This window comes from Hyperolius riggenbachi, chromosome 2 (genome assembly GCF_040937935.1).
Source record: "Hyperolius riggenbachi isolate aHypRig1 chromosome 2, aHypRig1.pri, whole genome shotgun sequence".
NCBI classification, from domain to species: Eukaryota; Metazoa; Chordata; class Amphibia; order Anura; family Hyperoliidae; genus Hyperolius; species Hyperolius riggenbachi.
The window spans coordinates 141,305,201-141,317,970 of NC_090647.1; the positions used below are offsets into that span (position 1 = coordinate 141,305,201).

At 44.9% G+C, this 12,770-nt stretch overlaps 1 protein-coding gene across 6 annotated transcripts in view; it reads right to left on the reverse strand.

Annotated features, from left to right (window-relative positions):
• RBMS2 (RNA binding motif single stranded interacting protein 2) overlaps positions 1 to 12,770 on the reverse strand; it is a 192,540-nt gene that overhangs the window by 25,028 nt on the left and 154,742 nt on the right. For all 6 annotated transcript variants that reach the window (XM_068265173.1, XM_068265172.1, XM_068265168.1 and 3 more), the window contains exons 4-8: positions 8,981 to 9,072; positions 5,311 to 5,468; positions 2,835 to 2,914; positions 412 to 521; positions 237 to 283 (exon numbers count right to left, since the gene is read on the reverse strand). In XM_068265173.1, coding sequence (XP_068121274.1) covers positions 237 to 283; positions 412 to 521; positions 2,835 to 2,914; positions 5,311 to 5,468; positions 8,981 to 9,072 — 487 coding nt within the window. The remainder of the gene's footprint in view (positions 1 to 236; positions 284 to 411; positions 522 to 2,834; positions 2,915 to 5,310; positions 5,469 to 8,980; positions 9,073 to 12,770) is intronic.

Consider the following 12,770-nt stretch of genomic DNA (forward strand, 5'->3'; position numbering starts at 1 on the left):
TGCTGCAGAACCAAATTTGCGGTCCAGTGTGGAAAGGATCCGTTCTAACAGACCAATGTGAACAGATCCATAGGTTAACATTGGATCCATACACACGGATATACCTTCCTGATCAATACAGCTCCTTCTAGAGTTCCACTTTAATTATGTATTGTCCATGATGATGCACAGTACTAAAGAAAAGAACCAAAACTGACAACACAGGTTAAAAAAAGCATTCAAATGGAATATCTTACCCATTCTGCAAAGCAGTCGTTGGATCGTATGTCAATGTCATTCCACCCTTAACAGACAAACACAAGTGGTGTCATACAAATAAATAAAAACATATGTTTAAATAAACCACAAGAAAAGAACTACTTAAAAAATACATAAAAAAATAAAAACAATATGACAATATTCTGAAATTACCGTCTCCCCCTCTCGTGGCCAGCCACGTCCATTCTGAATATACTTCCCCTGGGTTTGTCTTTTTTTTTGTCCTCCATCTGCAAACTTGCAAAGGAGAGGTTCTTGGGGTGCTGAGGGGGAAACATGATTTTTATTATAATCATCATCATCATAAAGGCAATTTAAACATGATGTAATCTTTCAACAACTGATGATAATACAGTAAGAATTCCCTACCAATACTACCAGGAAAGTCATTCTAAAGCGGTGCAAATGTTGAATAAAACTAGCCTGCTACTTCTTTGTCTTCTAATAGTAGCAAAAAAATCAGGAGCAGAGGTTACCAGAGACATCTTCTCAGCTGACCTGTCAATGTAAACACTCTTAAAGGACAAATCATACAGAAAGAGAATAAAACGACTGGCACTGCAGTTCCGGGTTTCAAATGGAGGTGTTTCTAGGGTACAGTCTGCCCTAGCCTTCAGTGTGCTCAGGATGCCAGAGCAAACATTTTTCTATTCAGTCATTAGCAGAGCAGGGACAAGATCCTCCAGCATCCAAGGCTGAGACAGCAAAGTGCGCCCCTCCATCCCTGCCACCCCAGCCATCACACACTGATTGCTATTAGACTAAGAAGCGCCACAGGGCCCACAACCTCCCCAACACCTTAATATCTAGTTATCTGGCTTGCAGTCACTGCTATGTATCCCCTTTTCTTATTTCTTTCTGCTTCAAACACAATTAGGAATGACAGCTGAATGAATTCTGCGCCCCCTCCTACACTGCGCCCTGAGGCTGGAGCCTCTCCAGCCTATGCCTCGGCCGGCCCTGGTCATTAGACAGGAAAAAAATCATCTAGCACTACATCACAAGCTTCATTTCCATGCGTTTTATTATAGGTACTTTTCAATAAAGTTCAAATATGAATTGCATCAATTCCATAAATTATTTAATGCCTGATGACCGTTCGCACGGAGACTCGCAAGAAGCTCACTTAGAGCGAAACGGTCGTCAGGCAGACCGCTGCTCCCACACTTCCCCACAGCGAGGACAACACAGGGTATGTCATTGAATAATTTGTGGAATTGATGCAATTCATATTTGAACTTTACTGAAAAGTACCTATAATAAAATGCATGGAAGAGAAGCCTGTGATGTAGTGCCGGATGATTTTTTCCTCTCCAATGACTCTTAAAGGACAACTGAAGTAAGAGGGATATGAAGGGTGCATATTTATTTTGTTTTAAACAATAGCAGTTGCCTGTTGTCCTATTGATCCTCTGCCTCTAATACTTTTAGCCATAGTTTTAGCCGAACAAGCATGCAGCAGATCAGGTGTTTCTGATATTATTGTCAGATGTGACAAGATTAGCTGCATGCTTGTTCCTGGTGCGATTCTGACACTACTGCAGGCAAATAGTTCAGGACTGCCAGGCAACTGGTATTGTTTATTAGTAAATAAATATGTCAGCCATATACCGCTCACTTCAGTTGATCTTTAAGAGCTGCTGCATCCTGTGCCCTGCACCCACCACTCTCCGCTGACCCCCAATCATTGCACAATATTGCACTTTGTGAATCTGAACAGCACAAACTATTTGCATTTTGCATTTGTCATAATAAAATCAATGACACAGTTCTGGCTTGTCGCTATACTCTCTTGTGCTACATAAAAACAAAATCAAAACAGAGAATTTGTAAGAAAATGACATAGCACTACATTTGTCCCCACTGACTTTTTTTCCAAATACAGGAAAAATGCAGTTGGCACTATATACCTCTATTCACTAAACGGCAGTAATCAGAATTGTGTGCGTACGTAAGTCTTACGCATGATAAGTAGAATGTAATGCAATATGGTAATACTACATACACACGTTAGTAGGGTTTAACACATGGAATTATAATATCCTGCGCAATTCATATGTAAATCGTGCATTACAGGCGCAAACACTGCTAATTGAGACATGAGCTGTTAACATTCAAAGATTACTTATATGCGTAATTAGCAATAAAGGGTAATTATGCACGATTATGCTTCAGACATCCAAACACTATGCGTAATATGCCGACCTCTTATGAGTTACACATGACTACAGGTTATTGAAAATACCCCTATTTTTGCTTTTGGGGTAAAATCAAAGTGCACCAGTGAAAACAGGGCACCTCAATTTCAGTGGTGATCAGAGTGCCCTTGTGTTTTGCAGATCACTAATGATACACTAGATACAGCAAAGTACAGGAGAAAAAGAGCCTTTCTTTATATGCAGCAAAGTAGTGAGGAAAATGAGCCTTTCTTTATAAACATAAATGCATGCTTATTACAAAATAACCCCCATCCATAACATCCACTTTGTTATCACCATATAACCTTGTGGTGGCTGCACATAAGTTGCAGGCATAAGCATTCCTTGTGGTGCATTCTAGCAAATGTTGTTACTTGCCTGGGACACCAGGGGGCGTCTTCATGTATTTGCCATTGAAGTGAGAAATCACAGCTTCACATTTCTCTGTAGATTCCATTCTGATTGAACAAAATGTTTAAGAATTAACAAGTCATTAATGTAAACAGGCAGTATTTGCGTTTATGAAACCTTGAGAACCTCTTGGCAGAAAACTAACCATAAACAATATTTGAAACACAAATTTAGATTGCCACCGCTTGGATCCAAATGTCCTTTGTAAAATATTCAAACATTTTGTTTTATAATCTGTTTGTTTTCAAGTACAGCTGCTTTCTACGCACAATTCTTCCAAGAGCATCTAACAGCATGTGCTACATAGGACTGCTCCAATAGTATCTCTGATGCATACATGTAAAAAAGGCGTTTGGAAAAAGGGCGCTGGGTTTTTCCGGTAGTAGGATCTCGCTAAAATTAGCGGTATTCTACTACTAAATATCCATGGTAGAATATCTGTATTATGTACCGATATTTTACTATTGCTAAACCTAACCCTACTCCACATAGAACCCTTCCCTAATCCTAATACCCCCCCTGGAGGTGCCTAACCCTAACCCCCTTGTCGCAAAGCAGCAATTTGTGGCTATGAAGGTAAATTTGGTCACCTGGAGGAGCGCCCACTATGCAATGCCGCAATATACATATCTGCAAGCCATTTTCTTTCCATAGGCTTGTGTGGAAAAAATGTCCCCTCTTGCAGATAAATTTACCTTCATATCCGCACATTGTGGCTTTGTGGAAGCCGGAAGCCAAGATTTGCAGCAAACATGGTAAAATTGGGCACCCTGAGGCGCTGATAACGGCAGCTGCCATGCGCAAAAATTTCCTGCTAATCCTGCTAAAAGCGGCATCTAACATAGGCGCCTATGGTGCCGCTGTATTTTCTGCAACGGCTCCTGCTCCCTTTTTACCTGCTTTGATCTCGGACAGCCAATAGATTTTTATTATCAGCATACACACATTTTCATATGCTCTACCCCCTTTATATGGGATTTAAAGGATGGATTGATAGCTTAAAAAATCTCTTATAATAATGTACAAGAGAAAAGGCACAAGCGCTTTCTGATTCCAACTGTTGCAGCTGCGGTAGTCTATATTCTACAGGATAGATAAACCAATAGTCACAAAAACCTCAGCGCTGGCAAAGCAGATCTTGCATAGCTTTAAATGTATCCTCCTGCAGACACCAAGTGCTCAGAGGGACAATGTGACCGTCACCAAGGTATGAGTTAAAAGCACTGATCATTGTCCAGGGGTGCCAAGCAAAAATAATTTATTCAAAATGTTGCAGAAAAACATAAAAACATTGTGGGTCTTGTACAACAGGGACCCAATCAACATGAACAAGCTTTAATGCAAATCAAGTGCCAGATAGGTGTAGTAAACCTGGAGTTGCCCACTCTCTAGATTGTTCCTGACCGGTTTCGGTGATTTTACTGTATCAGACGGTTGCATATATCTAATCCAGTTCCGCACAGATTTTAGAATCTGGCCTATCATACTTACAGCAATATGAACTCTCATACAGTCCTTATGCAATACTAAGCAAAGTCTCAATAAAGTTAAATGTCGTTTAAAGGATACCTGACCCAAGGTAATGCCATCTAAGGTAAGCACATAGGTATGTTCAGGCTGGATCCACATACCTCTGTGTGTTCTCCTTACCTCTCCTTGTTCACCCTACTCCCCATAGGAAGAGGCAAGCTTGTCACAATGTTCTCTCCAGGGCTGTGGAGTCGAGGAGTCGGAGCAATTTTGGGTACCTGGAGTTGGAGTCGGAGGTTTCAATAAACTGAGGAGTTGAAGTCAGATGATTTTTTAACCAAATCCATAGCCTTTGTAAAAATGAGACTAAGGAGTCGGAGCAATTTTAGGTACCTGGAGTCGGAGGTTTCATAAACAGAGTCAGTCGGATGATTTGTGTACCGACTACACAGCCCTGGTTCTCTCCTCCCCTCCCTTCCCTCCCCATACTGAATTGGGGCAGAGAAGGAGGGATTATTTCCTCCTCTTATCCTTCTATTCCCTCCTCTTCCCTGCCCCTTTCACTCTGAAGAGAAGGGAATAGGAGGGCGATAAGTAGGAACACCGCGGCAAGCCTGTTCCTTTCTGACTGAAAATCTAATTTTAGCAGAAGTGAGTGATTATGTGGATCCAGCATGAACATACCTCTCTGCTTACATTAGGTCACTTCACCTCAGGTCAGATATCTTTTAAATGTGGAAAAAAATGATATTTATGAGAGAGAATGTAGAGTAGGGGAGACAGAGGAGAGGAGAAGAAAGAGAAAGAGACAGAGTGAATAAAGCGCCAAGGAGTTGAAGAATTAGTCCCTACAGTGTCATAGCTTAAAAAAAATAAATTTATTTTTTTAAGTTTAAAGCAATATGTTGGTAGAAGGTGGGAATAGTATTTCTGCTACTTTTTGTTTCAGACCTGGAAGTCTGAATCCTCTCACCTTGCAAAGCCAACACCTCGACTGGTCCCGCTAGCATCCCTCAGGATACGGGTAGATATGACCTGCCCATATGGTTTCAGCAGCGATTCCAGCTCCTGCTCATCCATGCTAATCGGCAAGTTAGAGATGTACAGGTTGGTGGGATCTTGTTCCTGTTGCTGTGCAGGCAAAGCAAGAGAGCAAAGTGTGTTATACTTTTAACCCTGACCAGCAATCTTAGTAAATATTTCTTTTTTTTCCTTTAAAAGTATGCAACAATCAAAACAAGAACGTTGCATGTGAATTGTTTCCACAGATATTGTCTAAAGGTGGCCATACATCAGGCAACCTTGCGGCCAATCCACCATCCAATTAAATTATTATAATTCGAATCGGATGAAAATCGATGCCTATAACTGATGCGGTCCATGTCACGTGCACCTGCGTTCCATGTCACTCCAATGCTTCCTCTTTCCGGGTTTGAAGAAGGAAGCATCAGAGTGACATGGAACAGGAGTGAATGTGACGTGGACCGCATCAGTTATAGGCAGTGACATGGATAAGTTAACACCCCCACACCCACCTGCCTAGATGTACTTGAAATTACAAACGGCGGTGCTATTTCAAACTTCAGTGGCAATCTGCATGGAGACAGGGCCGGATTTCTACTTTTTACCGCCCAAGGCCCACTGTCACCATCCGCCCCTGGACCAATCTGACTAACAACATCTCAACTAACCCCATCCCTCAACTTACACACACTCAAAAATATATAGTCTTAAAGTGAACCGGAAGCAACATAAAAATTAGATACTTACCATAGTAGAGCCTCCTGGGGCCCACTGTTCCAATGCTGGGACCCCCTGAGCATATTCAGACCCCGCCACTGCTGCTCGGAACCTTCTTCCTCGAGGCTGCACTTTCCTCTGTGTACAAGCCCAATTGTACTGGTAATCTTCGAGCATGGTTTGTACATGCCCAGTAGCACAAAGCCACTTGTGTATGGCCTTTTCCTCTTTGCACAAGCTGCTTGTGCTATTGGGCATGTACTTGCACATACTCAGTACAGTTGTGCTTGTACACACAGGGAAGGAAGAAGAGGGTCTTGGGAAGCAGTATGAGTAGCCAGATGACAGCATTCCCTCAGTACAGGTAACTAAATGACCCCCCTTCCACCCCTGCTTTAAGGGGACGGGAGGACCAGAACTGGGGGCCACAGTGTGGGTGAAAGGACCAGGATGGGATGGGGGCATACTTGAGAAGGCTGCGTGAATGGGACCGTGCCTGTGCAGTCAGAGTGCCAAACTTACAGAGCTGCCAGTGGGAGAATGGAGGGGGACCAGAGAATATTGTGGGACCTCACAAACTACGGGAAGCTGGAAGAAGCCCCAGGTAAGCAAAAGTGCAGAGTTTAAAAGTGATCCTGAGATGAATAATAAGTTTTATACATACCTGGGGCTTCCTTCAGCCCCCTCCGCACCAATCGCTTCCACGCCGCTGTCCTCCTCATTCTCCCATTAGCAGACCTGATAGCTTGGCGAGTGGGGGCGCACTGCGCGCACCCCATCGCTGGAAGTACTCTGCGTCTGAGCAGTACTACTGCGCAGGCACAGAACGCTCCCAGCCGACTGGCCAAAGTTATGGGCCTGCTAACGGTAGAAGGTAGAGGATGATTGCGTGGTAGCGATCGGTGCAGAGGGGGTTGAAGGGAGCCTGAGTATGTGTAAATCTTTTTTTATTATTCATCTCAGGGTCAAGTCTGATTTAAAGAATAAAAAACACCACCCCACATTTCCAAAAAATGTGATCTAAATGAAATAAACCAAAACAGTATTTACAAATACTTAGGGCTTCTTCCAGCTGCAGGGGAGGAATACTGCTTCTGGCCCCCCAGTTCCTTTACATTTCTCTCCATCTGCTGTAGCAACACTTAAAACGCTGCGACTGTTCTCAGTTGCAGCTATGGTGCACGCACTCTTCTCCATTATGCTTCCAAGCGGCAAGGCAACCGTGGTCCAGAGCATTCTGCACATGCATCGTTCATAAATATTCAAAATCGTGCACGCACAAAACATTACTTGTTGTGGCTGCTGTGCAGGGAGCATGATTGAGGAGGTGCTGTGCACACAGAATATTGCTTGCGCCATAGCTGTGATGGTGCCCAGTAGCAGCTTTTTAAGAGGGGTGACAGCAATATAACAGGAGGTATTAGGAGCTGAGGAGCAAGAACTCTATGGGGTGGGGGCTGGAAGAAACCCCAGGAATGTGTAAGTCCTGTATGTGTTGTTTTTTTTTTGGGGGGGGGGGTGGGTTTAAGCTTAAGGTCTTGTTTAAAACACACAGTGCATCTTCAACTTACACTGTCCTGGGTGCCTCCTCCACTGAATCATGATGTGCTCTGCTCTCTCACTTCCTGTCCCTTATGTGAGCCCAGGGCTCAGTGCACCGGCAACTACCATCCCTGCAGGTTAAGCCATGTGGAAAAGAGGGGAGGAGTTGAGACTCCTGACACATTTGTGTCTGTAAAACACAGACCTCCATGGCCCGGGCACAAGCAGAGGGGAGGAAGTGGGGGCGGGGCAGCCTTAACTTGTGACTTTTACAGAATGACAGCGGCAGGGCTGCAGCGATACAGCCACTGCTTCTGTCATCCTCAAATTAATAAAGCTGCCGGGCACTCTGTTTCTGTCTATAGCCGCTGCTGCACACACACACACACACACACACACACACACACACACACACACACACACACACACACGCATGCTTCTGTGTGCAGAGCAAAGCAGGGGCGGCTGCAAACAAATGCATGACATTTTTGAGAGGAATGGTGTCGGCAGCTGTTGGGACATTGGTTGACTGCTTGTCAACCCGCCCCTTCCTTGGCTCCGCCCTAGGAACGGGCCTATTCGGCCTTCCCACAAATCCGGCCCTGCATGGAGACTGTTTTGCTTAAGTTTGATGCATACCCTTGTGGCCTTACAGAGTTGGGAATAACTATATTGTTTTCCCCCTCTGGTATGCACTGTAGCTTTTCTCCCCTTTCTGCATGAATAGTTTATAGGTTACCAGTTACAGCATTATTCCCACAATGAACCTTTGAGGCAGAGTTTAAGAATCAGTGTCTGGGGAACGCCACCTGATGGAAGTTCCAGTGTTGCCATTTACTAGTGAAATAAATTGTTTCTTGGTCTGTGTATACAAGCCCTAAAAAGTTCTTTGTGTATTGCTACAAAACATGAATGACTGCTATGCTACAGTAAACAGCAGAAACAAAGGCTTTCCTGTCTGTTCTGTTGTCTCTGAGGACGGCGTTCTGCACCTTATGCTGTGTCCTAAAAAGCAAACAAAATAAATCAGGAATGTGCTTATAAAAATTAACTTTCGAATATGCAAGTACTACCTACAAGACTGGATCTAGTGCTGCGTTCCTGGCCATGGGGAGAAGTGTCCACCAACAGCACTAATTGAAACTGTTCAGCTGGTGGGAAATAATTAACTTCTACAATTATGTCAAATCAGCAGACCTACATATCTGCAAGTGAGGTGCATAATGCAGGGGGCACAATAAGTACTGTTTGGGCAACTTAATTCCAGGAGAATCTTAATTCCAGGAGATTTTACCACAATCTCCTCCACACAAAGCATAAGTTATATGTGAGATACATATGAGGACGTCTTTGCAGTTTACCTTTGCCATTTGCGCTTGCACCCCGCTGGATTTCAGAGCAGCCACTGCTTTTTGCGCAGCTCCAGGACTATCAAAATCCACAAACCCATATCCTGCAGAAGAAGACGAGAGTCAGCATTGTGTTCATGAAATAATCCAAGCATTTTATAACTGACAAGTATGATCTTTACAGCTTGGCCAAAGCAATTAATACAGTAAGTAGATTTCAAGGCATACGGTACTTTATTTTATTTTGTGTCCAATCAGAAGTAATGTTTTATAATCACCTAGAACTTATTATGAATGCTTATCAGACTCTTGAATCTAATTAGGCTAATTTGTCAAAGTCTAGCCCCCTTCCACTGCTTTTAGCACTACGGGCACTTTTCCACAAGAAGTTGATAGGCAGTGAAAAGAATGTTGAACTCTCACAATGGCCTACCGCTGCCTGGCAACTGCTCACTGCTGCCTGGCAACTGCTTACTGAGCATGCAGTTCAGCCGCATGTGGAAAAGGGCCCTTAGGGTTTGTTCACACTACAAGAGCTTTTCTAAGCACTTTGTGATTTTAAAAGCTCTTGCTAGTTATTATTATTATTGATTTATAAAGCGCCAACATATTCCGTGGCGCTGTACAAATTAAGAATGTTATCCTATGTGTGTGTTCTCACTGGAGAGATGTGATTTTGTAAAAATCCCCCATAGCATTGCATTAGCAAGAGCTTTTCAAAATCACTAGCACTTAAAAAGCTTCTGTAGTGTGAACAAGCCTTAAAGACTAACTGTCGGGCATAAAATAAAAAATCAATTCTTTATTTTTATCTGGTAAAGTAATGAGGATGCTAATCAGGCAAAAGTTAAAATCACTATTACGTTTCTGGTTGATAAATTATCATTCTTCAGTTTACATGACTCTTGTTTGGTACACAGAAAATTTGGTACACAAAAGAGAAGTAGCAGGGCATGCTGGGTTGTCCTTTTCTGCTTCTCTACTTCCCCTCAGACTTAACTAATGCAGCCTGATTGGCTGATGCCTCTTTCCCTCCTACACCTCTGTTCCTCTCTGATTGGTCAAAATTTCTCAGGCTGAAACAATGCACTTTCTATAGTGAAGGGCGGGCAAATCAGACAGAGGAGACTAAAGGCTCATACATACGCCTGACTGCAGCCAACGACGGGTCCGTCGGCACCTCCCGCTGGGCGGGTTTTCAGCAGACAGTACAGCATGTGTACAGTCTGTTGACGGACTGATAAGGCTGTTTCTGAACGATCCGCTGTACTGTCTGCTGAAAACCCGCCCAGCGGCATGTGCAGTCGGGCCCGTCGTTGGCTGCAGTCAGGCGTGTGTACGAGCCTTATGGGCGGATATTACATCAGGACTGGCTTCAAAATAGCCACAGTAAATATGGAAACTGTCTAGAATAGGATTCTCTACTTTTCCTTTATAAAATTCACAGGAATCATAACGTGGACAGTGCAATACATATGTTATGTACGTAGAGCAAGTATTTATCTACTTATATATTTGTTTTGTTTCCTGAGATAGTATGGCTGACAGCTCCTCTTTAAGTGAATCAGACAACTTGTAGGTACATTTCCTATGTAGCAATAGCAGTAACTGCAGCATCTCCCTCTTGGTGCAATGCTTATGTGCAAAGCTTCATGCACACCGAGGTCCAGTCCTCACAGGCTGTGTTGTAGAGGTCTTGGAAAATCCATATTATTTTACGTTTCACCAGCAGATGAATGTTAAATCATTTTAAATCTCCCTGTATACATCAATATATTATTCTATGCAGTACACTGATTACACTGCCATACATGCTTGAATAATGTAACAGTCTCACCAGATGTATGCGTGTGTGTATACATATTTCCCAAACTGAGTTTATGTTGTACTAACAGTTCATGTTCTCGTAGTTTATGACAATTGTTAAAGGATTCTCGAGGGTCTTGCTAACCGTCCCTGCAGTTTCTGCACATGCACGGGCGCAAAGCCCGTGTCACTGGGAGCGTACTGCGCCTGCGCAGTAGTATTGGGCATGTGCAGTACACCCCCATGGACGTGGACACGCTCTCATGTGGCATGGGCGCACCCCTGCACATTTGCGGAAAATGACAACGATACTTCAGTGGCTGCCAGCAGGGTCAGAGAGAAGACCGGAGCTGCTGCCAGGGACACATGTGCATTCTAGGGGCTGGAAGAAGCACCAGGTAAGTAAAGATAGATTTTACAACGCGCCTAGGATATCCTTTAAACCACACCTTGGCAGGCGCAGACTGGCGCGGGGGGACGGGTGGCATTCTCCCCCCGGGCCGCCGGGATCTCTTAACAATCAGGGCGGTGCGGTTGTAAATAGCTTTGAAAATCAGCAGCTCCGCGGCCACTTGATTCAGCCCCGCCCACAGCTGTTCTGATGGGCTAAGCTCAGCTCTTTCCTGTGGGTCCAGGGAGCAGGGCATTGGCGGAGAGCTCCTGCTTCTCCCGGAATCCTCTTTGATGCACTGTGTGTGTATATGTGTGTAGGCTCCGCCCCCGGCCTGTGGAGACCACGCTGGGACAGACTACTTGCCAGGCTGCTCTGTATACACACATGGGGAGAAGCAGCCAGGGCTTTCAGTGCAGCCAGTTCCTCAGTGCAGAGAAGAAAGACACCACACTGCACTGGATGCAGGAGAGGATCAGATGCCTGGCTGGGAATTCCTTCTGCTGCATGCCTGTGAGTTTCTGGCACACCCTCCCCCACTCCACAGCATTAGGTGGCCTGTTTTTCCTCTCTCCCTCTAGAGAAGCACCACATCTCCCAGCAGGTCTCTTTCCCCAATAGAGGCACTAAAGCTGCCAGCATGCCCTTCTCCTCCATAGAGGCACTACTGCTCTGAGCATGCCCCTCCCCCCTCTATAGAGGCACCACAGCCCCAGCAATTATTTCCCCTATAGAGGCACTACTGTTCCCAGCAGGCCCTTCTCCATAGAGGCACTACTGTTTCCAGCATGCCATCCCCCTGCATAGAGACACCACAGCCCCAGCAAGTTTCCCCCCTCCCTATAGAGGCACTAAAGCTACCAGCATGCCCTTCTCCATAGAGGCACTACGGCTCCCAGCATGCCCTTCTCCATAGAGGCACTACTGCTCCCAGCATGCCCATGCCCTTCCATAGAGGTACCGCAGCCCCAGCATGCCCCTTTCCCTCAATAGAGGCACCACAACTCCCAGCAAGTCTCCCTATAAGCACCATGGCTCCCGTCATGCTCCTTCCCTTCCACAGAGGCACCGTAGGTCCCAGCATACCCCTCAATATATTGTTGGGTTGTTCCCCAGGGCCCCACAGCTGGTTGATGGCCCCCCCTTGGTCCCCCAAATTGAATAGTGGACCCCCGGAGCCTCTGCAGTGTATTCATAGCATAGCAGAGGTACCCCTAAAGTGCTAGGAATGTAAAAGCTGCCACTGCTGATGCTTTAAAAAATGCAGGTGCTAGACTGATGTGTTGACTCCACTGGCTGCAAGCAAGTTACTAATGCTACATACACACTGGCGACTACGGTCGTTTGAAACAGCCTATTAACGATCGTTCCGCCGACAATCGGGGAAAAAAACTTTACCCAACGATCATTAATACGAACAACAAAAGAACGACATTGGGAAGATGGAACTATCCAACCTGACGGATCGTATCTAGCGACAATCGTTACAAAACTATAGTGTGTACAGTTATCTGCCCGAGAACGATCGTTACACGGGCCAATGCGCCTGCGTTGGATTCTGCCCAGCTTCCGTACTTCCTTTGTAGCGCGCCCGTAAAGATTGTT